The sequence below is a fragment of the Tiliqua scincoides genome, chromosome 3 (assembly GCF_035046505.1).
Source record: "Tiliqua scincoides isolate rTilSci1 chromosome 3, rTilSci1.hap2, whole genome shotgun sequence".
Lineage (NCBI taxonomy): Eukaryota > Metazoa > Chordata > Lepidosauria > Squamata > Scincidae > Tiliqua > Tiliqua scincoides.
This window is the reverse complement of record NC_089823.1, coordinates 79,010,934-79,037,648: the sequence shown is the minus strand read 5'-3', so window position 1 is coordinate 79,037,648 and position 26,715 is coordinate 79,010,934. Positions and strand designations below refer to the sequence as shown.

At 40.7% G+C, this 26,715-nt stretch overlaps 1 protein-coding gene across 2 annotated transcripts in view; it reads right to left on the bottom strand.

Moving 5' to 3' along the window:
* CTPS2 (CTP synthase 2) overlaps window positions 1-26,715 on the bottom strand; it is a 93,083-nt gene that overhangs the window by 45,470 nt on the left and 20,898 nt on the right. For both annotated transcript variants that reach the window (XM_066618759.1, XM_066618760.1), the window contains exons 2-13: window positions 25,500-25,705; window positions 23,919-24,089; window positions 21,452-21,552; window positions 20,254-20,370; window positions 19,132-19,215; window positions 16,872-16,952; window positions 14,182-14,333; window positions 12,371-12,503; window positions 10,794-10,882; window positions 10,371-10,465; window positions 9,729-9,791; window positions 8,898-8,941 (exon numbers count right to left, since the gene is read on the bottom strand). In XM_066618759.1, the coding sequence (XP_066474856.1) occupies window positions 8,898-8,941; window positions 9,729-9,791; window positions 10,371-10,465; window positions 10,794-10,882; window positions 12,371-12,503; window positions 14,182-14,333; window positions 16,872-16,952; window positions 19,132-19,215; window positions 20,254-20,370; window positions 21,452-21,552; window positions 23,919-24,089; window positions 25,500-25,705 (1,336 nt within the window). The remainder of the gene's footprint in view (window positions 1-8,897; window positions 8,942-9,728; window positions 9,792-10,370; window positions 10,466-10,793; window positions 10,883-12,370; window positions 12,504-14,181; window positions 14,334-16,871; window positions 16,953-19,131; window positions 19,216-20,253; window positions 20,371-21,451; window positions 21,553-23,918; window positions 24,090-25,499; window positions 25,706-26,715) is intronic.

Sequence of the window (26,715 nt, the reverse complement as noted above, 5' to 3'; positions counted from 1 at the left end):
TCACACTGGTAGTGCTACTGAGTTTGGTCCATTAGGTAAATATGATTTATATATTTTACATCTGTTTGAATTTCTTCTATTAATGTACTATTTTTAGAGTGAAAAGAACTATGTAATACACAGAAGTAGCATTTATTTTTATTATTTGATTTTCCCTATCAAAGTTCAGGAATAAGTAGCAGGATTTTCCAAAAGGAAAAAATTTACCCTCATATAGCATATTAACACATAATCGTTTTGTATGGAGTAACTGGGAAATTATTAGCAAAATGTGAATTGCAGCACAATCCTATGCATGTCTACTTAGAAATAAGCCCTACTGTGTTCATTTGGGCTTGTAAGTGTGTATAGGATTGCAGCCTTAATCACGTTACATACACATCTACAGCTTTCCTACCCATGTAGTTGATTAGAGTCTACTGTAGCAGTCTCAGATGAAAGCAATGTGTTATTTTTTCCTTATAAATATTAAATGCATTAATTTTGAATCTTCTTCAACAGCTTCTCTTTCTTTTTGGAGGACATTTTTAAAAAAAAGACCATGGCAAACTTTAATACTGATGAGCTTTTAAAACTCTTCACTCAGTATGCTTTGAAAGAGGGCAGTTCTAGCCTGCTTTCCATGGATGGACTTAAAAACTTGCTTCAGGGTAACTTTACAAATCTTCTGGTAAGTCTTTCTAAGATTGTATTAAACATGCTACCAATTAAATACATAGATAAAATCAATATTTTCCAAATCCTGCAAATTGTTTTAGAGACTGGAAATATCTTCATAGTACTACTGTGTACTGTACTACTAAATTATTACAGTTAATTTGTAATAATACTTTTAGGAAAATTAATAAAATTCCAATTCACTTATTCATATTGAAATATTTTTAAAATTGACAATCTGGCCATGTGAGAAACAAAAATGAATGAAAACAAGATATTAAGGCCCCAGTCCTATCCCCCACCAGTTTATGGAATGCAGCAGTGCTAATGGAGCATGTGCTGCATCCTATGGTGGGAGGGTGACCAGATGGCCCAGGAAAGGTAAGTAAAAATTGCTGACCTTACCCCAAACTACCCTCAACCTATCCATGCCACTACCTGACCTGCTTTAGCATGGCCTGGATGGGCCATTGGTGCATGCACAAGGCTTCTGGCTGTTAGCACCAGCTGTTACACAGAGCACAACAGCAGTGATTTTAGCAGAAGTAAGAACAATTTTTTTGAACAGTACATTCTTTTCCAAAAGATTGGATAGAAGAATTACACTGGATGGGGTGGGGGGGGGGTGGACCCTAAAAATAAGAACAAACGCCTCTATGGGAAAATAACTCTGTCAATAGGAAGTTTTTGTGTTTGTTTTTTAAATAATAAATAGCTTAGAGGTGGCTGCTACACACATTTATTGACATGACTACTATCATGCTGAGAAATGTCACCTCTAGAAAGATTTAGGACAATAAAAGGTGTTCAAAAGACTTGTCTGACTAGTGGACAAGTAGTAGAGATTCCAACAGAACAAACTATGTAAGAGTTTCTACAAAACTCTTTTGATGGCAGCATACCCCAAAGACAAGATACCAAAAAAGCCAAGATCGAAATAGGATAAAAAACTGAGTAATGGAAATTAAGCCAGGATACTTTGAAGATGAAAGCCAGAAAGGGGAAATATGGGTGTGTACTGAATGAGCACTGGCAAATTTTGCTGAAGTACTATTTAGAACAGGTAGTGTCTTCTGCCAAGGAAAAAACAAAACATGTAGTCTCCTGTACGAAATGCAGTCTAAAGAGGAAAAAAGGGCACGTTTGAAAGATGTTCTTCCATTTAGCATGTAATAGAAGAAATGTTTTTAAAAGTAAATGTGATTTTTTTAGATAACTGACAGAAAAGAGTTATAACTTGCTCAAATGTAAATATTTGAACAGAACTGTCTATTAGGATAATACTTTTACAAGTTTCGAAGGAATTTACCATTTTGTTATCAAATGGGATGTGTTTAAATAAGAGCAGCAAGAATTCACTTTAAGTGCAATCACTCCCAAAACATTAAAACCAGCCCAGCCTTTAGTGCCAGCATGGTTTAGTGGTTAGAATACTTAAATATTCTTAATAATAATAATATTTGGACATAGAAGACCCCCAGATCACTGGCATTCCTGGAGGGGGAGCAAAATGCTAAGTTTCTTAGCAGGATGCCTCTGTAAAGCGGCCCCTCCCCCTTAGGCTTCCAAGCTAGCTGTGGCTGCAAAAGCAAAACTGAGGCTTTTGCTTGGAAAGTGAGAAGGGGCCACTTTACACAAGCATACTGGTGCCTGAAGAAACTTAGTGTTTTGCCTCCCCTTCAAGAATGCCAATTCTCCAGATTCAAATTCACCCCCTTAGGCTGTAATTGTATACAGTTACCTGGAAGTAAGTCCCACTGAATTGACTGTTTCTTACTTCTGAGTAGACAAGCACAAGTTAGCTACACAAATTAAATTTCAGCCAGTATTGCTGTAAGCATTTTGAAAAAATAAAATGTGCATTAGAAATAATAAATAAATGATTACATTAGCAAACAAGGTTTATTAAAACAAAAGTGAAAGCACTAACAAAGGACCACTGTCTCTCAACAGAGAACCACCAGGGTGCTACACCCACTCATGACACAAATAATGTGGTCCATTTTTCAGTGGTGGGTTGCAGGATGTGACAGACTCAGCCTGCCTTTCTTGCCAAGTTTATAACAGCCTCCCTTCAATCTGTCCTGGACAGAGTCACTCTGCTCCAATCTGCTTGCTTTTAGCAAGCAGAAGCATATCAAAGCTAGTGATCCAGGCCCTTACTCACTGAGTATCCCTCTCAGAACACTGTGGGGAAGACAGTGATCCACTTCCCCACACCCTTACCTCATTCCTTCCTTGCATGGACCTTCAAGAAATACAAGACATACAAGAAATACAGGACATTCCATCCTACCTGGAAGTAAGGAGGCGGGAAGAGGATCATGCCATGCTGTGCAGCATTACTGATCCTCCCCCTTAACTAAATGGACAAGGAAGTGACAGTGGTGATGAATTTTCTGTGCCTTGGGAGTGCCTTTTTTCATTCTAACAGCCATTCTGAGGCCCGCAGAGACTGCAGACGTGCATGGCCTCTGCAGGATTCTCCGAAGGGGAGGGGAGCGCAGATAGCTGCTAACTGCCCTGCAAACAGCTGAGCTCCTGCAGTTTGTAAGCTTGTGTAAATATAGGGAGTAAATGTTTGAGCATCTTTTTCTGGTTTTTTTTTTCCCATATCAATCAATGACAGGTTATGGGGGCAGGTGAAGGCTGGGTCACATAACTAAACCCCTTGACGCTATTCATTAGGGCTGCCTCATCACCAGAAATGGATTAAATTTTTTTGCAAATAAATAAAGATTACCTGTAAGTAACAGGCCAATTCTATCCACACTTTCCTGGGAGAAAGCGCCACTGACTCTAGTGGGACTTAATTTCTTTCTAGATCACCTTTTTAAAAAGTCTTGTAAAGCTAGGTCAGTCTCGACAGTGTCATTTTCAAAAGTGGGTCCCAGTGTTGAACTGTTTGGGGATCACTGAGCTATTTCTGAGCAAAAAGAGAGAAATTAGTTACAGAGCTGTTAGCACAGCTGACTCATGGCCCAATCATATCCCTTCTACCACCAATGCAGCGGCACCAAAAGGGCTACTGCTGCATTCTGCGGGAGGGGGGGAGTTGTGGAGGTCTCTTCTGAATAAGGGAACAACTGTATCCTTATCTGGAGGTAAGCTTCCATAGCGCAAGGGGGGTCTCCTTGGACCTGCACTAGCTAAATAACTGGCACAGGTCAGCATGGACCCACATCGTGGAATCAGGTCTGGGAAGAGGACTAGAATTTGGCTGCAGTCAAACCCACCCCCTTCCCGAATCATCCACCCTGCTCAGTCCCTGTGCAATTTTGCCCCCTCACTGCCCCCATTCCACCGTCCCCCTGCCCCCTCTCCTGCTGATTTACCTATTTAGGTGCATAGCGGGAGAGCCAATAATGCAGCAAGAAACTGCTGGCCTTCCCACTGGCAATTCTGGCAGCACGCTGAGCTGTGTGCTGCTGGATCTTCTTACGGCTGGCATTGTCTGCTTTACAAAGGCTGCTAAGTTTAGGATTGGGCTATAAGGCAGCAATTTTCAACCATTGTGTTGTGGCACATTGGTCTGTTGCGAACAGTCCACAGGTGTGTGGCAGGAGTATGGGGGAAGGTCATTTCTTAGTAAGGCCATGGGGGATGTGAGCCCTCCCCCAGCAGTGTACTGTGCCCAGTCAACTGTCAAAAAGAGATGATGTTCTTTGACAATTTTAGTGCCTTGTCAGTGTACCATAAGATGAAAAAGGTTGAAAACTGCTGCTATAAGGCATAGATGACAGTGGAAAGTGCTTTCTTTCTCAACAAAGAGCTGCAGTTGACAAACAAGTCAAGCTTGTCCACATTTCTCTTGTGTGTAAATGTTCAGTCAAAAGCAAACAACTATGTTGCAACGATAGCATAAACACGCTCTTTGAATATGTTTCTGCTTCGAAACTGCCTATATAAACTATTTTTTTCTTTTCCATTCTTTTTTTCCACCTAAACCTAACCTAAACAACTCACAGGGTTCAGTTTCTCTCAATGACATATACAAATATGTGGATATAGATAAAGATGGAAAAGTCAACTTTAATGATTTTAAGGCCCTAATAAGCAAGTTGCAAAGTTTGGCCGGATTAGCTAATTTGGCTGGATTAGCTGGTTTGACTTCCTAAAGCATCTTATGAAGAGGAAGAAGACAAAGAAACATGCGAAATCCGAACAACACTATTATGGACATTTTAAAAAATGTTTACATTTGTACAAAGATTCTATCTAAAGTTAAATGCAACTGTTGTGAAAAATATGGATGTCATTAAATAAAGAACTAGTTTGATTTAAAACAATCTGAATGGTTAGTTGGCAACCTTCAGTCTCGAAAGACTATGGTATAAGCCTACAGCACCCAGTATTCCCAAGCGGTCTCCCATCCAAGTACTAACCAGGTCTGACTCTGCTTAGCTTCCAAGATCAGACAAGATCAGGCATGTGCAGGGATTCGTTGGAAAATATCTTAATATGAATCTGTAAAACTTAACAGTCATTCTTCCTTGTGAACCTAAAGAGTAAATCCAAACACTTTACACAGAGTTTATCATGCCAGTATCATTCCATTCACAAATGGTGGTTACCAAGTGAGTTTTTAAGATTCTTGTGATTGGTTCAGAACTTGTATGACCTAGTGACTAAGAATGTGAGCTGTGAATTACGATGCCCCCAGACCTAGGTCACATATCTAGGTCACAAACTCTCAAGGAACTGAACAGAGGAACCTCTTGGCCTAAGGCTGAGACTGCAATTCGAACCACACTTTCCTGAGAGTAAGCCCCATTGAACAAAATAAGACTTACTCCTGAGTAGACCTGGTTAGGATAATAACATTAGTTGAGTGAACTCAACTAATACACCGCCCTGGAAGCAAATTATCCGCCCCCTGTCATAAATGGTCTCTCTCAGCATGATAATTGGCCTCTCTCAAATCTTGAAAATATAAACAAGATTTGCAAATTTTCTCTTCTGTCATTTGCAGCTAATATGTTCCTAACTGAGAACAAAGAACTTATTTCCGGCCATCATCAGCTTAATGATGACACTTTCTCCTTAATGACGTCACTTCTGGCCCTCAGCAGGCACCATGAATGCAAACCTTGGCCCTCTGTATGAAATGCGTTTGACAACCCTGTTCTAGGAAATGTGTACACTGAGGCCTTAGTGCTGCTTGAGGTCCAGAAGGGAACACAGCATTAGCCCCTATTACCCTTGCTCAGGTCACGTCCAAAGCTGTTCTGAGGCCCCTACATGAAGGCTTCATGAGCCTCAGAACGGCCTCTGGAGGTCCTAGAAGGTCAATTCAGGTTTTTGCCCAAAATCCGGTAGTGCCTTTCTAGAACCTCTGGAGGCCATTCTGAGGCTCATGGAGGTTGTGCACGGCCTTGATGGGCTTCAGGAGACCCTTCAGAGATGACCAAAGCACAGTTACAGTTGTCTTTGGAAGGCTCAGGAGGGGCCAAGTCTGGCTTCACGCAGGTCCAGGTGACCTGCATAGAGTCAGATTCATGGATAGAAATTCTGCAGGTAAACAGGTTTCACCTGTACTTGCATTGCACTAATTTGGAATGTTATGCATAATTCCTAAAATACTGTAATACTTATCATCACCTTTAGCAAAGATTTCTCCATTAATGAAAACCTAGAGACACATTTTAGAAGATGGATGTGTTTTAACTTCTCAACAAGTTCAAAACAGACAACGCTGCTTTAAAGAGAAATCTCACACTGTTAAGGTGTCAGTATGTATGAGGTATTGCTTATTGGGAAAGCTATATCACTGCATGGCAAAATCCAAGGCATTTATACTTCTTCAATATTTTGCATTATTTTAAAATTAATGAATTAGAAGCTTTCCTGTAGAATAATGAGAATGGGAATGCTGAGATATGTTTTTCCATGCACACCACATAAAAACACATGGTCAAACTGTTTTCTGAAATGCCTTGCTGAATAAGATAAAGGTCAAGCTAGAATGATCAACATTCTGTTTTCTACAATGGCTAACTGGATATCTTAGAATCTCAGCTGGGCATGAAGAACCTTTCTTTCTGTTTTATCTCTCTTGTCAACAGTGTTCATAATTTTATAAACCCATATCTACCTCCTCTAGGCATTGTTTTCCAAACAAATAAAAATCAAAATGTTTCATCTCTATCCTTGTAATGAATATGGTTAACCCTCAAGAACTTTGCTTTTCTGTACACGTTCTTTGCTTTTCTTTGCTGTTTTGTACACATTCCATTTCAAAGCCTTTTAGACATGGGATGGCCTTACAGTTCAATCCTATCATGTATTGCACGGAAGCATTTATGACAGTATAAAATGGCTGCTGATGGAGAATACAGCACTCTGTTAGCAGCCATTTTCTGAGCACTGCCACTGGAAGCAGCAGCACTCCACATCTGCTGATGAAGGTAAGGCAGTGGTGGGGGCAGGGAGGTGGAGAAATTGGGCAGGGAGGAGGAACAGGGCAGGGAGGCTGCAGGAGAGGTGGATCCACTGCCTGCCAGATCTATTACAGAGCTGGCACAGGTCTGAAGAGATCCACTGCGGAGTGAGAGGCTTATGGAAGCATAAGCCTTTCCCCTCCAAAATATCCCACTATCCCTGCCCCCTGCTGGACAGAGCACACATCTTTTGGTGCAGTTGTATTGGCAGGTGAAGGGTAGGAATGGGCCAGAGGTTCCCAACTTGGTGTTGGAACACCCCAGTTAGTGGGAAATACCCCCTTAAAGGGGTAGTGCCATTGCAATGGCGGCAACTATTGCGTGCCACTATGGAAAAAGGGGGATTTTCATGTAGCTGGGACTCTCTATGGCCCTCCAGAGGGTGCAAGGACCCCGTAGCCTCATCGGTGGACCTCCCCGTACTTCAGAATGGCACCCTGACGTGATCATAATCCACTTCTGTAACTCCAGAAAATATAGAGACATGAAATTGAATAACACTTATATCCCACATTTACTTCCCTCCATTTCATATGATTACTAAGGTTTCAAGAAAAGCCCTTGGTGAGAGACTTTGTCAAAAGCTTTTTGAAAAGTTCAAGCATCAAGATGATCAGTAACACTTGTATACATACATTGTCCTATACATAATGCTAGCCAGCTCCTCATGAGGAAGAAAATAATGGCCATGATCTATTTGCATAATGCTGTTCACAATGAAACAATTTTTATACAGTATATGATCATATCACCACCAACAATATTAATACTGTTATTATTTGTTACATTGAATAGTTCTCAAGCAGATGACTTTTTAAACAGATTTATCCAAACCAAATCAGTAATTTGCAAATGGCTGGCTTGATTTGAGCTGCAACTTTTGCAATTTCTTTACTCTTTTATTAACATAATCCACAAAATGTAAAAGAATTATCAGTTTGCAAACCAGTAAGGGTACAGTCTTCTACTCTTCAATCTCTGTAACACTACAGTACAAATTCATTCACAAATTGATAAAAATCTTTACATGCCACAACAAAATCAGGCAAAGGAAAAAAATGGAAATAATGCCACCTATTGACAAAGTACATAATTTTAGAGTTTATGATAGCAATCTGAAAAGTGAAACATAATGTACACTTCTATGTGCTTTTATAATTCTTGAAGCACAACGGTTTCATCAAAAAGAGTTATATCAAAAAGAGTAGGGCTATATCCAGTGGCACTAGTAACATCTCATTCACATCTAAAAGAAAGTCTCAGAGATTACCAGAACAAAGCACCAGAATCTGTGCCAGAGCTTAGCATCATATCATTCTGCATTAATTTCATTTGCTTAGACCAGTGGTATTCAAACTGGGGCGTTGCAACACCCCAGCCTGAGGGCCCTGGTCTCTTTCCCCTTAAGCGGCGGGGGCAGGGGGGGAAGGCACCAACGTGATCCCCAGGATCAAGTTGCTCAGGGGGCTGCAGGGATGTGCTCACTAGTCCCTGCAGCAGCCATTCTGCAGTTCAGGAAGCCCTGCGTGAGCCGTCTGCAGGGCTCCCCAGGTTGTCAAAAGTGGAAGTGGAGTGATCGCGCTCCACCTCAGCAAAACCAGAAGTGGAGCATGATCGCTCCACTTTCACTTTTAGAAGCCTGGGGAGCCCTGCAAATGCTCACGCAGGGCTCCCCGCACCCCAGGATGGCTGCACCCCAGGCAGGAACTGGTGAGTGCATCCCAGTCCCTGCAGCCCCCTCAGCAACGCGATACAATGTTTATTAAAATCAAATGTAAAAGGGAAAAAAACTGTACTTACAACAGGATTCTTTGTGTTTGAATCAAATTCCGTAGAATTTGCATCTGTAGAAGAACAATGGCTATATTTTAAAATGTTGATCATATTATCCATGTAAGGGCACAATCCTAACCCCTTATTTCAGTGCTTTCCAACGTTGGCATAGCAGTGCCAATGGGACACGTGCTGCATCCCGCAGTTGGGTGTCACTCACAGAGGCCTCCTCAAAGTAAGGGAATGTTCGTTCCCTTACCTCAGAGTTGCATTGCCCCTATGTCAGTGCTGGACAGTACTGACATAAGGGGTTAGGATTGTGCCCTAAGTCTGCATTCATCAGTTCAGTGAATTTGTCAAAATTTATTCTATTTTTTTTTGTCCCCAGCAATACATTCTTACAATTACACCACTTTCCAGAATTAGAACATGATCACTAGATATATTCACTTATGAATAAGCTCCACTGAACATGCCCAGGAATGACCTGCACACCACTAACTGGCATTAGAAAACAGCTAAAATGAAGAGAGTGTTTGTGGTCTTCAGGAAGAGACTACTGGCACAGCTGTCAGTAAAAGATGTGGGAAAATCATACCAATTTTAGCATTTTCAGAGCTGTACATTTTAAATTACAGCTCTTCTCAGCTCTCTGCTGGATAGGAGGATAAACTCAAGAGCAACAAAAATAGTAAATTATGACGGCTTCAAGTAGGTGCTTTCTTAGTGTTGTAAGGTGAACACACTGACAAAAATGGAGAAAAGTGAGGGACTTTCATCACAGGCATTTAACTTCAGCTGTCATGATCTTATTTTAGCTTTCGTTTAAGAATTTTCACAGCAGAAAACTAACCACACCTTGCCAATTTAGACAATTTCTTGCAAACTCCACCACGGCCAGCTGCATCCCCAAGCAAACTCCTATTTTAAAAAGAGAGGTAAAGAAGAAGATAAGTGAATGAGAACAACCAGATCTCAAACTTTGTAAATACTTTACAGTCCTACCCAGAGTCTGGGCAGCTACATTGTGGTGAAAAAAACAGGATACAAACAGAAGAATAAAATAAATGAGTGCACCACAGAGTTTCCATTCACTTTCAGTGATGCAGCATGGAGCTTACACTATTTAAATTAAGAGGAATTCTGAAAAGTACTTGTAGTTTAGAATAAGACATTGAGGCTAACCCATCCAGAACCCAATGAAGTATGTCTCATTGTGTTCAATAGGCCCTCCTATACAAAGAAAGTTTGTATAGTATTGCAATATAGTATTGCAGCGTCAGTAATTTTCAACACAATGTTCAAGATCCTTCTAATGCTCTCAAGCAAGAGTTCATACTCAGGAACAATGAGCACATGTTAGTTATACTAAAATTGTTAGAGAGAACTTTAGGGTGCACTTGTGCCTTATACATTCATGGATCATGGGGATTCTAGTTTGAAAAAGAAAGTAGACAAGGTGTGATTGAAGTCAGCCCACTTCTATTGCAAAGGTCTTACCAAGAAAAGGTTTTTTCTTTTTTCTTGCCCATTGAATGGCTAGAAGTTTTCCCTCAGTTCCCCTATGTCCAAAGCCTCCAGGTACTAATATGCAACTGGAATAAAGTAAAGAGCACAAATACAACCACAGATTAGAGGGCAGAATGGAACATTATGTCATCTATGATAATTCATTCTACCTGAAAATAAAACATTTAATTATTTTTAATTGGGTCTTATTTTTTAAATATTTTTAAAGGATGTTAGCATTTCAATACTGTAGCTTATTTGTTTTTTACATACAGTACCATTGTGGTACATGTGGGAGTCTGAATGGGTAAGTTCTGCTCCGATTTTATATACAAAATGAAAAAGTAAGAAAAAACTACTGGAAATATTAAAAATTAGTTATCTGAGCTAAAGAAATAACTAAATATCACTCACTCTGCTCTGCAAAGTTTTTGCCAGGCTTCGTGAAATTTCACTGGATTCTCAGCCTCTCTATTATGTTCAAGGTCTGCTGAGTCTATGTACTAATGAAGAAAATATATATTATATATAATATCTAATAAAATATCATTATTTTCATAGAAAGAACCTTCATAGCACTGGATCCAGACCTTGCCTGAATGGAAGGAAATTTCTGCAAGGAGGTCTTCCTGCCTCTTCCTCCCCACCGCAGCCCTCTTCACTCCTTGAAAAATCTACTCCTGATGGACAGGGCATTTTCAAGAATGAGATGGAGGAGAGAAAGCTGCAGGGGAGCAGGAACAGAATCCTACTTCTCCCCTTTGGCACAATCCTATGTCTGTTTAGTTGGAAAGAAGCCCAACTGTATTCATTTCAGCTTACCCTGCTTTACAGCACATTCCTGACACACTTGGGCCGGTGCAGGGGGCTTGAGCCAGCTAAATGCTCCATCTGAGTTACAGTTCTCAGGCACATATAGATGGGCCAGGGTTGGGATCTCGAGTCAGATCCCTTGATGCTTGATGTTGGGTGACTTGTTGACTTGTGAGTCGCACACATGGAAGACGCTGAAAAACACTTGAGTCTGGGCCCCCTGACTTGGCACTTGTCCCCATGCATGCTGACTCAAGTCTGCCTGTGTCTGGGTGTACCTGCCTACTGTTTTTGCGGCGTGAAAAACCTTGTGGGGCCAGCATTCTGATGGGGCGAGCAACAGGAAAGTTCCAGTCAGAAGGCAGGAAAGAGTTAATGAATGCAGTGAATGGGGGAGGCAGGATTGGGCTCTCTTTTCCCTTCTCTGATAGGAAGGAAGGAACGGATGATCATTGGATAAAGGATGGACATTCTGATATTTTCATTGGCTGAGGGAGAGCAGGAGAAGGAGCAGGGGGGGGCGGTTCTTGCCTTACAGTTGGCTTGAGAAGCTCAGGGAGGGGAGAGGGGTTCACAGCAATCACACTTTTCTGAAGGCCGACTCAGGCAGATTTCAGTTTGCCAAAAACCATATGAAAGCTGAAGCTGGATCAGACACCAATGTATGTTTAGCAATTCTTTTTGCAACAAAATGTGTGGAACTGCTCGTATTGATTAGAAACTTCATTTTTTTTTACAGCTCATTGAAGTTACTCAATTAGTAATCTAATCCTCCTAAAGCTATTTAGCACATTTACAGTGAAAATCAGTAAATACTTGCACATAGATTTTCCTACTGGATAATTAATTTTAAGTGCAAGTAGCAAAACTTAGCAAGTTATTAATCTATGCCTGAGTGCTTAATGATGTAAGTTGCATTAAAGAAGTGAGCAAATACTTATCAAGATAATAAATACTGGCCACATGTAAGCAATTCTCTTTATAATGCAGATAACAGAATGAAATAAATTACTATACCATTTTTTCACAACAAGGCAGTCAAGTTACTTCATTGCTATAGGACTACAAAATCAAATCAATTAAGTGTGCACAGTAGTTTATTTTTAATGTGATGCAAGCCAAACTATTAGATATCTAAACTTATGAACGATGGGAAAGGAGAAAAGATAGGTTCTTACCATTAAATTGAGCCTGTGGTTAATTGCTAGGGCTGAATGTTCTAGGGCCTTGAAAACAGAGGCATAGCAATCACTCAGTTTTGTATACTTGCCAACCAACGCTACAGAACAGGTTTTCAGCATCCTCTCATACCTGGCAAAATAAGTTATACATCAATGAGCAATTTGCACAAGGAAAACAATGTGTTTATTTTTAATAGGTCATCAAATTATGAACCTGAATGAGCTCTGGTCTCAATATCGTTTTTATATTTATTTATTTTTAACCACTTCTTTCCAAGCATTGCAAATCAGATTATTAGCGGCTTTATTGTTATAACAAGGACCATGAAAGTTGGATCTACAACTAGGCAAAACAAATCCACCTGTATCAACTTATCAATTATTTAGGTTTATTTTTATCATTGTGGGGTGGCAGGCAGTTTCATTTAGATTTTCTGTCTCTGACACCAAAAATTCTTGGGCTATATCTAAAGACTGCAGTTCTAAACAACTATACATGGAGAAAAAGTATTTCTGAAATCATTGAGGCTTACTTCTGAGTAAACGTGATTAGGATCAGCCTGGAATAATTCCCAATTCTTCATGAGAAATTGATTCATAGATTTATTATGGTAAAACTACTGCCTGTGAATCAAAAGGAGAACCAGGGACCTATATAGATAGCAAACACACACACACCCGATTTTGCCTCGTTTTCATTTCTTTTGGATCTATCACTTCAGATGCTTCTGTGCTACCTCAGTATCCTAAAGGGGCTGCTGAGTTATCTAAATGCAGGAGCCATTGTTTCTTTGTTGTTTACTGCTCAATCACCATCTTCTTCCTCCCACTGACCAGTAAAAACAAAGGACCTGCATTTGAGTCAATTCATGAAATTCACATGATTTCTTAGAACAGGAAAATCAGGTGAGGCCCTTATCCAATTCAAAGGGTGTTAATGTCTCAGGTTTTCAAAATCGATGTCACACATTCCCCACTCTGCAAATTTGCCTAGGCCTGACATCAAAAGTATCTAGTGTTTCCTGAAGGCTCAACTGCCCACTCTGCTAAAGACTGAGTGCAAGAATAGAAACCTGGAATGATGTGCATAAGGAGGGTAGAGAAAGAACTCAGGGAAATCATATCAGGTTTTTGTTTTATTTACTGCTTGCATTTTAACATCTCTGACAACCTGTGTGGCCCACCCATCTCCTTTTGTTAGTTTACCAGTGCTTTGTTATTTATCCTAGCATTTTCTTCTTCATCTGTTGTGATATCTGTACCAGTTTTTAATATAGTTGATGTATTTTTACTGTTTTACTTGGTCTCAGGTTCACTCAGGAGGAAGCAAGTTGCCACATCTCTCAGACTACCCACATTCTGCTACTATTAAACTAGGAGTGAAGATCTCCCAAGGCAATCTCCTTCTGACTATGTTCTTTAGGTTTGCATGATGGAAGCAAAGGTTTAACTTTACCCAATATTCCCAGTAAAAAGGATGAAGTGGGAGCAAGGAGGTTGGTGCCAGCCACTAATCACTAGGAAATGCACCTAATTTGCTCTCCATCTACTCTTAAACCTATATATAGAGGATGAGACTTATGGGTTGAGTGGGTGTAAACTGAATTATTCTCAGGTCCACATTTTAATTCAAGTTAGAGAAAAATCTGGGGGCTTCTAATAATTGTTTCTCCTTTGAGATGAGCATTAGTAGGTCCTCAAAGCTGGTTCACAGAACCAAGTCCAGGAAACTTCACAAATATCTCTAAATAAAATATCCAGAACTTCTTATTGAAAATAAACAGAACAAGCAAAGAGGAGAACCATACCTATCTGCCATTTTTTTCCATTTGAAAAGGAGATCGCTGGGCTGGTCATTAATTGGCAGGTTCAATCTTTCTTTAAAATACTTAAGTATGCCTTGCTCTTCCAAAAGAATAGGCACTCGATAAGTGGAAGAAACATCATGGATGAATATTACCTAGAAAATATGCATTTTAATTATCAATACCTTAAATTTAAAACCAAAATACTGTACATGCTTACTAACTGTGTATCATTACAGCTATTAAATATAATGCTACCTTAAACTATATCAAAATGGCATTGACAGGAAACCTCTCTTTAGGATACTTACAGTTCAGTAGAACTTACTGTCAGTTAAGGGTGTATATGACTGTAGTCTAAAGTTTCAAAATTTAGTTGATAATTGATTAGATTAATCCAATTAAAAATGTGCCTCCAATTAATTGTGCCATTAATTTACAAAACTGAATTATTTTTAATATAAACACTTAACAAAAGCTACAGACAGAAGGTGCCATCATAAAAGAAGCATTCCTCCTTTCCTCTCACACAGGATGGGATCTCTCTTCTGAGATGAGCCTGCTCTGATATTTGAAAATGTCATCTTAAAACAAGGTACATTTTCTTAATTTTTTAATTCAGAATTATCCACATGAAAATCTGTGCAGATATCAGATTATTTAACTGACTGTAATTTATATGATTAATTGACAGGAAATGCAAGTCTAGGCATGTGTACTTATACATGTCCCAATGAGTACAAGGCAGAGCTATTCAAACTGGGGCGTCACGACGCCCCAGCCTGACAGCCCTGGCCTATGCCCCCTTAAGGGGCGGGGGCAGGTGGAAGGCAGTGATGCGATCCCCAGGATTGCATCGCTAAGAGGGCTGCAGGGACTGGGATGCATTCACCAGTCCCTCCAGCAGCCTTCCCGAGATGCGGGGATCCATGAGCGAGTTCCAAAAGTGAAAGTGGAGTGATCGCACTCCACTTCTGCAAAATCGGACCCCCGACAGGTTGCTGCAGGGACGTGATCTTTAGTTGCTGCCTTCCCCCCGCCCCTGCTGCCTCCCTCCCCTCCCCTGCAAGGACTTACTGTGGTCTTCAAATTCCCTGAGAGTTTGAAAACCACAGAGTTCAAGGGTAATGACTCCCAATTTATTTTAAGGGATGCACACTAAGAGTTATGTAAACTAATGATAACCCTATAGAACAGTGTTTCAAAATGTTTGTTCTCTGCTGTACTGCTTCACATGGTCCATCTATTGGAAGTACCAGCAGAAGTAACTTGGGATGATGTCATCACCAGTTACTTCCAGATTGGGAGGCCAAACACAATGCAACACATATCCGTAAGAGGTTCAGGGTTGAAAGGAAGGTTTTTTGAGCTTGCCAAAAGTGCATGCTGCAGCTCTGCCTGCTGAACTGAGCTCTTACTGATGCTTGTCATGTTGCATTGCTGGTCATGCTACCAGGTGGAGGGGGTCTGGGGGTCCCATGTGTACCACCAGACAGCACCTCACGCAACACAGCTGGTACGAGAACCACTGGTTGAGAAATATTGCTACAGAGTACAAAGATAAAGATTCATACATTATTATTGCTTCAACAGTTCAATTATGCAGGATTTTCTTAATAGACATCATTGATCTTATGTCATTTTACTTTGGAATAAAGTGGAAGAATTATCCAACAGGTATGAGCACTTGAGTCATGCTAAGTGGTTGTCTTTGACTACTCAAGTTGAATTGAATCATGAACGTCACTGATCCCGATGCAACTTGGGGCCAGTGACTCAAAAATAGAGTCTGAACTTGAAATGACTCAAGTCCCCATCTCTTTGTTTTTGCTTACTTGCACACTCCACAACCACCTTTCTTTTTTCCTGTCCATTTTTGCTCAAGGACTCACAACTTGTGACTCGAAATGACTCAGATGTGTGACTCAAAAGACTTGAAATTTTTTCAAAACACAATGGGCATGTGCTGTGACTCGCAAGTCGAAGGGTCAGTGACTCATGACTCAACTTGTGACTCAAGTTTACACATCTCTGTTATCCATAAAAATAACCCAAGAGGTCAATGAAATAAGTAACCTTTCAATTCTAATAAATAATATTAATATACTGACAAAGCATATTTCATTTTAATATTTCTGAAATACAAATTACGCATTCAATTGCTCAGATACCTGTTTTAGCAAGGAAATAAATAAATAGAGAGCTTAAATTGAGAAGCTAGCCCTTTCTATCAATTAAAAAATGCAATGTTTGTTCTGATAACAATGCTCATGACTCTACTTTCATTTTCATTTGCTGACTTGTGCAAGGATGCAATACTGACCTCTGCTGGAATACAACAGGTCTTGGTTAGATGTATTGTTGCCTGGTCACTTAAAATTACTACATAACTAACAAAACACATAAGGAGCATGCAGCATCCATGACTATAAATTCTGAAAAGTATAGGTAGATTTTTTGTTCAGATTCTTTTCATAACTCATGGATATCCTGAAAGGAAGAATAAAATATTCTTTATATTTTATATACAATATAAAGAATATTTTTATACTCTGTATAAAAGAATTTAATCATCTCAATGAATTTGGATGTCCTTATATTTGGATGTCCTCGTATATTCAACATCTTGAGAGAAAAAACTAGAAAAAGATTATAAATAACAGAAAAGCTTAGTTCTCAAAGAATCTACAAACCTGTTCAGGTTCCACGTGGCAAAACATGGATATTTTTTCTTTTACAGCCATTTCTATAGGCTTAGCACTTCTGCAAACTATCTGTAAAAATACAAATGTTCAGATCAGCATAATGAACTGTAGAATGACAAGTCATAGGAGCAATACCGCTCAGTTTAAACAGCAAGATGTACCGTTTGTGCACAATTTCTGAAGTGAGTGGGGAAAATATCACATTCTTAAACAACCTGAAGAGAAATAAACCTTGTTCTTTAGGATCATTTGCCTAACCAATAAAACACTTAAAATAGGCAAACTCATCAGTGCTGAGCAGCAAAGCACCAGTTCAGGAGCTCTGATGCACAGTTAAGAACATAAGAACAGCCCCACTGGATCAGGCCATAGGCCCATCTAGTCCAGTTTCCTGTATCTCATAGCGGCGCACCAAATGCCCCAGGGAGCACACCAGATAACAAGAGACCTCATTCTGGTGCCCTCCCTTGCATCTGGCATTCTGAAATTGAGTTGAGAATGCCAATGTGCATACACTGCTATGTATGAATGAAGGTGAACAAATCATTTCTACATTAGAAAATATTCCATAAGGTTGCAATCTTGAAACACACTTACCTGGGAGTACATTCCCATTGGCACAGTAGAACTTACTTCTAAGTAGACATGCATAGGATTGAGCTGTAAGTGTATCACCCTTGTACGAGGGTACCCTTTACTCGTACATGGGAATTTTCTTGACACATAAGCAAATAGGGTATACTGTGTGTGTGTGTGAGAGTGTGTGTACCTCTGATATCCCTAATGCACAAGTCATTCAGTAAGCAAGGATACAGTTGGAAATTGGGTAACCAGGCACCTAATACCTAACATATCAGGATACAAATGGCCTATAAACATGTATTACATCAGGGAATGTATATATATTTAATCAAAGGTGCAATTGGCAGAAAGTGGATTCTGAACACATGTTCTTGACTGTAATAAACTTACAGCCCAATCCTCTGCAGCATGCGGGCTGGTACAGTGTGCACTGCAATGGTGTTGGCCGTCATAAAAGTGCTGTAAAGTACTTTGTAACAGCCTGGCAGTTGTCCTGGCAGTGGTCCATGCATGCCAGCAGAAGCAATGGTATCAGGTAAGATCTACACTGAGCAGTGCTGAGGCAGAACAGGGCAGGGAAGGCAGGGCAAGGGTGGTGACAGAGAGAGGTAGGCAGATCAGGCCTAGGAGGGGGCAGGATCAGCATCAGCCATGCACACCATATCCTATACCCCTTCCTGGGCCCAATCCACTGACATGGATCCACTTTGACTTGCACCAGCTATTTAGCTAGCACAGGTTGCAGGTTGGGACTTACCACAGGGAAGAAGAGAATGTCCCCTTACCTCGACGAGGACTCTAGCCTTCCAACGTCCTCCACAGGATGCAGCGTGGCCCGTGCCAGCCCCACTGCATCAGCACGAGGTGGAGTTTGGATTGTGCTGTTAGCCCCCCACAAGCTTGCTTAGGTTCATTACCAGGTTTAATTACCCAAGTTTAATGGATTAAAATTTCTTGTACATGCCAGTAAGTTCATAATTTTATTTAACCAGCAATCTCTTTCAAATAAACAAAACAAATATATAGGTTGAGTCTCGGTATCCATGAGGGTTCTGTTCCCAGAACTCACAAGGATGGTACAAATTGCATTAAAGCAAATCCATTTAAGTGCCTCTCTACAGGCACTTAGAAAGGCTTCACTCCAAGCCAGCGACCCCTCCCTTCACCCAAAGCATAGCACTGGGAAGGAATGCAAAGTGATTATTCCTACTTCCTGTGCTTTTCTGCTCACCCTTACCTCTCTCCAGGCCACCCATTGCCCATTGTGGTGCTAGACCCTCAGACTTTCCATTGCCTGGGCAGAGAGTATTGTGCCACCTGCCGGGAGGCGAGCCTGGAGGGAGTGGGCTGTTGGCCTTCAGTATCAGGGCTAGATATTGCTCTAGACAGTGGTGCAGCACAGCTGCTGCCTCCGGCCCTGCACAGCAAACCGCGTTGTTTGGCAGAATGAGACTTGTAGGCCCTAGAAGCCCAGCACTCAGCACATTGGAGAAGAAAAGAACTAATCTCACCTAATGCTCATAGTGAGTCTGGCATCCAGCTGAGACCCAGGAAATATATGTGAAATTATTTTTAATTTCTATGTAAAAATCATAGAATAATCTATGTACAAACTTGTAGTTAAGACAAAAGTTGACTTTCTGCACATCTAGAAAAATACACTCACCAAGTCAGGAGAGAGACCCAGTCCTCTTAAAGCACGGACACTGTTCTGGGTTGGTTTTGTTTTCTGCTCTCCAGTAGCATTTGGCTGAAAATACATGCTTACATTTGAATTCCTCCTTTCTGCATGGTCAGTCAAAGCATGCCCCATTATGTTTTCTGCACAATACTCCTGCAAATTCCCTTACTGAACTGACTCTGCTATAACTAGAGATGGTTGGCACAGTGTTGCACCCAGAGGGCAAGACGTGGCTATGCTGCTGCCTGCCCTTCAAAAGAGTCATGTTTTGGAGAAGTAGGGTGCAGAGCCCCAACTACAGGATAAGTGGTCCACTTCTGTGCACAGCTGCTGTTTCTGGTGGTTCTTGGAAAAGACACAATCAAGAAAACAAACAAAATGGCTGAGAAGCTCTGCTATAGAAAGGCTAGAAGAGACATGGTGTAGACATGATCTTACAAAAGAAGGGAGGATACTGGAACAATGACCACATTTCGAAAATGGGTAAGGAGAAGATGGATAGTGAACTTAACACAGATAAAATATTTAAAACAGCTGCTTTGGTGGTTTCCATGAAAAATGTCCAATAATCCCTTATTTTCACTAATATCACCAAAGCAACTGTTTTCCTGGATCCATTACTTTTTATAATTGCATAAACAAAAACATTTATCATAAGCCTAGGAGCTGTACACTCCATTTCTTCCTTATAGGAAAGGATAGCTTGACATGGACTCTCAATGCACTTCTCTGTAAAGTCTCTAAGATTTCTTGGTGCATATTTTCAAAAGTAGAATCTTATTTACAACAAATGAGTTCTTTCAAATTAAATGTTATCATAAATATGTTTTAAGACATATATTCAGGGCCAATGTGTGACATAAGTTTGAATATGAAACAAACCAAAATAAATAAATCTTTAGCTTCTGAAATCTTTCCTATAAAACAATTAAGCTTTACAAAAAAATTGAGTGACAGTAAGATAGACATAGCAACTATTTAAAAAACAAGCAAGCATCCATCACTGAGTTAATAAAATCTGTTCTTTACTAACACATTTATAAATACTTTAAATCAATATTTTTTCCAAGTTTTAAATAGAAAACACCAGTCAACATGAAAAAGTACCTGTGGTACAAGGCTGACATGGATATTGCAGAAGTTTTCTCTTTTGGCCTTAAATTGAAATTGCCGGAAAGCTTCTACAAAGGGCATTCCTTCAATATCTCCAATAGTTCCACCCAACTGAAAAGGAATGCCTATAATTAATCTGCTGAGAACAGTTAATTGAATACACTTCCATTTTAACATGCTTATTTTTAGACAAGGGAGAAACATCCTCATATGGAAAAATTGTTATAGTAACTTGCAGTGCTAGCCTAAGCAAGTACTGTATACTCAAAAGTCCAATTCTGTTCAACAAGGCTTATTCCCAGGAAAGGGTTCCCAAACTTGCTGGGGCTGCAACGCCCTGAGAACCAGGAAATGAATGATGGTGACACAAAACACGTCATGTGGTGACATCACTGACATTCACTTCTGTGTTTGGAGGTCTAGTGTGAGCCTCCAAACAGCGGTAAGAGAGTCAGGGTGGGTGCGAGGGCTTTTAGCAATGCATGGTTTTTGTAGTGCACAGTTTGTGCTGCAGTCTCTCTGCCAGTGTAATGTGTGGCCCATGATGCCCCAGCAAGTGCCTAGCTATGCCCCAGAGTGTTGCACCGCACAGATTGGGAACCACTGGGTGTACAGGATTGCAGCCTTGGTCAGTGTTTCTCAACCAGAGATACTCCTACCACGGTGACACTTGAGGTGGTGTCTGGTGGTACACACACGACCCCCAGACCCTTGCCACCTGGCAGCGAAACCAGAAACGCAATGTGACAAGCAGTGATAAGAGGCTAGGCTTGGGAGACAGAGCTCCAGCACATGCTTTTCACACGCTCAAAAAAGCCCTCCTGTCCACCCAACCTCTTACTGGCGTTTGCTGCACTGTGTCTGGCCTCCCAATCCGGAAGTAACCTGGACATGATTGCCAGTTACTTCCAGAGGTACTTCCAGAAGGTGAACCATGCAAAGTGGAACGGAGGAGTTCAAACGCTGAAAAATGCTGGCCTAGGTCAATGTGTTTTGCTGCTATTATAATTGCTTCTGCAAACTAAATGAAAAGTATAACAGCATTAAATAAAGATCAAGTAAAAATTAGATCCCTGAAGGTACTCAAATAACTTTTAGAATGATGGCATAAGAATAGCGAAAAAAATATTCAGCATTCATACAACACTCAGTCCTTGCTTTGATCTGCACTCCGTAGATAAAACATACTCACTTCAATCACACATATCTGTGGCTCTTTCTTATCAGCATCCACAGGAACCTTTGCTTGGTTCATTACCCACTCCTGAACAGCATCAGTGATATGTGGGACAACTGCAAGGCAAGCCAAATGTTAATGGAAGAAAATGACAGAAATAGTTGCCTCTCTCTCTCTTTCTCTCTGCTTTTAATAAGAAAAATCCAGTTTGGCAGTTTGCCTCAAAATTTAAGAGAAAAAACTTGAAAAGTATGGCATTTTTTTCATTTCTGAACCTGAAAGAAGTCCCTCAAACACTATAAAGTATAATTAATAAATGAGACAAATAAGAAAGTGTAAACTGTGTACTGTACTGTGAGCAATATTGGTAATTTGGATATGAATAGACATGCATTATATTTTATAATATGCTTCTGTAAATGGAAGCTTCCTAATTTACTCTCTACATTTTAAATAGTTTGAGAAATACTGATACACCTCCACGACTGAGTAGGCTATACGGTCTTTCCCTGAGATACGCCCACTCAGGATACAAGAACTCGCACTTACAAGGAGTGTACTATAATTCATTACCCCCACTATGACTTACAAGGCTGAGCTGAGCAAGTCTGCCTGCTTGCCTTTGGTTCTTAAGTTCCACTGTCTCAAATGGGCTTACTTCTTAAGAACTGTGTATAGCAGGGGTGTCAAACTCATGTCATATAGAGGGACAAAGTTAGCATTCAAGGCACCTGCTGAGGGCCGGAAATGATGTCATTAAGCAGAAAGTGACATCACTAAGCAGCTGATGGCCAGAAAGCAACACCTTGTTCTCATATAGAAGCTCATTAACTGCAAATGACAGGAGAGAAAATATGTAAAACTTGATCATATTTCATGATATGGGAAAGCCCCATTTTCATGTGGGCTGCCATTTCAGCAGTAACACCTCAGCACTGCTCAGCAGCTGAGGGCCAGATGAAAAAGCTTCTGGGGACCACATCCGGCCCCCAGGCCTTATGTTTGACACCCCTGGTGTACAGCACTGAAGACTAAGCCATCCTGAACTGTGCATAGCATTGCAGCCTGAGAGCCCAATCCTGAGCACACACTGCCAGCACTCCGCCAGCGGTGAGTGTCACAAACGTGCCATGAAGCAAGTTCGTGTCCCTCAGCATTGGTCCAGCGATAGTGCTAGCTCAGCACCAGCTCGCGCTGGCTAGCATTGGTGGATCACCGGTGCTGCGCAGTTGCCCGAGCTGCCAGGCAACGGAGAGGTGAGTGGGGGCATGGGGATAAGTGTTCCGGGGTGGAGGGAGACAGGAGAGAGGGTGGGGAGGAGGCATGCCGGGGAGAGGGAACGGCAGAGAGGCAGGACCGGAGGGGCTCCACTCCTCACATCCAGAGCCTCCACATGGGGCCGGTGGCCCAACACAGGGGCTCTTGATTCTACAGCAGCCCAATGGTTGCCACACAATTAAGTATCCCCATTGCAGGGCTACTTGCCTTGCCTGGGGGAAGGGGACAAGGTGCTGCCAGCACTGCCTGGTTAACACTCAGGATGCCAAGGTACCGCCACCACTGCCTGGTTAGCACTCAGGATGCCGTGGCAGTCATTTTTGGCACCATGGCAATCCCATACTCTGGAGAGCATAGGATTGGGTTGCCCACTATCCTTGCCTGATTCTGTAAGTCCCCACCCACCCTCCCATATTACAGCACAACTGCTAGTTAGCATTTATTCCAGGTAACCGGATTCAACCCAGGTTTACACAGAAGTAAAGCCAAATAAATGAGCTTAGTAGCACTTGTTCTTGGGTTCTCCTCTCATGGTTTGCTTTGATGAAGGTGTCAAATTCAGGGCTCAGGAATACATAAAAAACATTTCCCTTTGAAATTAATGGATAATTGCATTAATGGGTTATTACTTTTTCAACTTCTGAGAACTTGCCCTATGAAGGGTTTTTACCCTTGTAAGTTGGAGGCAGACTGAACATGGAACGAAGGAAACAGAATTGAAATGATAAATATATGCAACCATTGGTCTGAAAGGAAGGGCATCATTCTTTAAAGTAAATAAAGACTGTAGAGATAAATATAGAACGAATGTTGTAACACCAATCCTGCAAATGGAGTTTATCCCATTCATCAAAGGTATATGATTTTAAAGCCTGAACCCTGATTTAATAAGCAAACACTGTATTTTAATTACAGCCACTGATAGTTGTATCAGACAGTTTATAGGCCTCTGAATTCATCGGCATGAAGATGGCTAGATATAGCATACCAGGGGCCCTGAACCAGGGAGAACTGGGTTCAAAACGCTGTTTAACATAAAGTGCACTAAGCAGCCTCGGGAAAATCATTATGTCTCAAATTAAACTACCATGCAGGGGTTATTGTGTTGATAAAATGTGAACATTCCATGCATAATGCCTCAAAGGATGGGCAGGAAATAAATGTTAAAAAAAAATCAGCATGAATTTGAGTAATAAAAAAGCACCTTGAACTGTTTTTCCCAAGTAATCTCCATGCCTCTCTTTGTTGATAACATGCTGATAGATCTTTCCAGTGGTGATGTTGTTATCTTTGTAAAGGTTAATATCCAAGAATCTTTCATAGTTTCCCAAGTCCAAGTCAACTTCTCCACCATCATTTAGTACAAAAACTTCACCTGAAAAAACAAAGCAATCTTTTCAAAAATCATGTGACTGTGTTTGTGTACATATGTGTAAATAGTACTATTTAATTAATAACACATTTTTTCAGCACTGAACGGTATCTTTCAAAAGTCTTATAACTTGTGTGCAGATGATAGGTATGTGTTAGGATCTTCAGAAAACTGGCATATAATATGTAAAAAATGCTAGTGTAGTAAAATATACTAAAATAGAAAATGTTATTTTCTAGACAAACTGAGGGCACAACCCTAACCAGGTCTACTCAGAAGTAAGTCTTATTAAGTTCAATGGGGCTTACTCTCAGGAAAGTGTGGTTAGGATTGCAGCCTGAAGGTAAGAAAAATACAAGTGCAACAAGGTGTGTAATGTAAACTAGTATTCCTCTACAAAAATTTTTTCCAAATGCTAGCTTTGAAACATGAATAGAGAGACTAGATGTCCCAGTTTTTCTAGGCCAATCACAGTTTTTTGGAGAAATGTTGTGTGACCTAGAAATTTCTGTACACTAGCTCAAACAGCTGAAATCTTTAAAAAAAAATCTGCCGATGCAGCCACGCCACCAGAACACATGTTGCAGGATGGTATCTCCCATGACTGTTGCTGGTGTCTCTTTTGCATCTTTTTTATTTATTTTTTAACTTTGGAGACAGAAAACCATTTATTTGGGTATATGAACTGCTCTGTGGGCTACCTTTTCATAAAAAGAGGCATCTAAATATTCTTAATTATAATACAAAGTATCTTGATCTGAGAGTCAGAATTATGGCAGGGCTTTTCAAACTGGGGTGTCGCAACGCCCCAGCCTAAGGGCCCTGGGCTCTGCCCCCTTAAGGGGCGGGGGCAGCGAGGAGGTTGGGAGGAGGCAGCGACATGATCCCCAGGATCACCTCGCTCAGGGGGCTACAGGGGCTTAGCTGTACTTATCAGAGCCTCCTGCAGCCTCCAGGAGGTGCGGGGAGCCCTGCGCAACCGTCTGCAGGGCTCCCTAAAGCTTAAGAAGTGAAAGTAGAGCGATCGCGCTCCACTTCTGGTTTTGCTGAGGCAGGGTACGATCGCTCCGCTCTCGTTTTCTAAGCTTCCGGGAGCCCTGCAGACAGTCACGCAGGGTTCCCTGCAGCCCCGGGAGGTTTTACCCTTGGTATTTACCAAGTCTTTACCAAATTTAGCCTTGGTATCCCTGGATCAAGTCAATAAAAGCTGAACATACAACAGGCTACAATCCTATGAACTCATACTTGGAAGGAAGTGTCTCAGTGGGGCCTATTTGTGAATCATTATAAACAAATGCATTGTATGAGCCTATACAGAAGTAGACATTTCATAACTCTAACTCCAAAAGACCAATTTTTCAATACAGAAAGATTGCAATTGAATTTACAAAGGAAAAATGTTTGCACTCATACCATGTTCATATGGTGAGAAAGTTCCAGCGTCTATGTTAATGTAGGGATCTATTTTGATTGCAGTAACTCGTAGGCCACATGATTTCAAGATGGTGCCTATGCTGCTTGCAATAATTCCTTTACCAATGCCTGAGATGACACCACCAGTTACAAGGATGTACTTCATGGGATAATTAAGAGTACTCTGTAAAGCCTGAGCTGGAAATCTAAAAAGAGAAAAAGTTCATTTGCTGAAAATGAATGTATGAAGTCTGAAGTTTATTTCAAGAAGAAGAAGAATCTACAAAGTAATTTTTTTTTCATGCAGAGGTTCCTGGGACATTTTTCACTGCCACCAGAAATACTTACAGAAATATTACTGGGTTAAAAAAATGGTAAACAAATTCCCAAAGGATAAGAAATCAATAGCCATAAGGTAGGATACTTCATGATGCCCTGCTAACTGGGCAAAGAGGCATCTTCTAAAGTGGTGTTGTCTTATATTTAGCAGGGGGATAGCAATGTCTCTTCATCCTAGTATGGCATATCTGCCAGTGGATATTGCTGGTGTCTCTTTTGCGTCTTTTTTAAATTGTGAGTCCCCTGCAGACAGGGAACTATTTAGAGATTGATTGTACTATGTAAACTGCTTTGTGAACAACAGTACTTTCTGTCGAAAAGCAATATAGAAATATTCTTATTATTAATAACAATAATGTTCAGTATGCCCCTGATTGCAAGTACCTTGTGCTTTTAAGTCTTGCAGCACTGGATTTGCTATTGCTGAGGCCAATACTTGGGTAGATAGACAATTGGTCAAACCCAGTATAATTTCTCTTAAATTCTCTTTAATGTCCGAATTCATACTTTAAAGATATGTATATCTGTGCAAGTGTTGTTCAATTTTATTGGTTGGAGAACTTCCATAACATGTTGCAAAATCCATGTTTTCACATCCAAATCATGCCTTCTGATCACCAAGAACCAAAGTACACAAATATAAATATATTAAAACAAATCATCTAAAATATTTTTTCTGATGAATTCTTTTACTTGTAAGATGCTTTGTGTACAGTTACAGAATTTTTGGCTTGTCTCATTCAAAACTGCCCCATCCTTCTCTTGTTCCTTTAACTGAACCTCTGAGAGCTGCCCTTGGAAACCAGGTTGAAAAACACTGATTGGCACTGTATTATAAAAGTTCTTTTGAATATCCAGTTACCAACAAGGTTCCTGG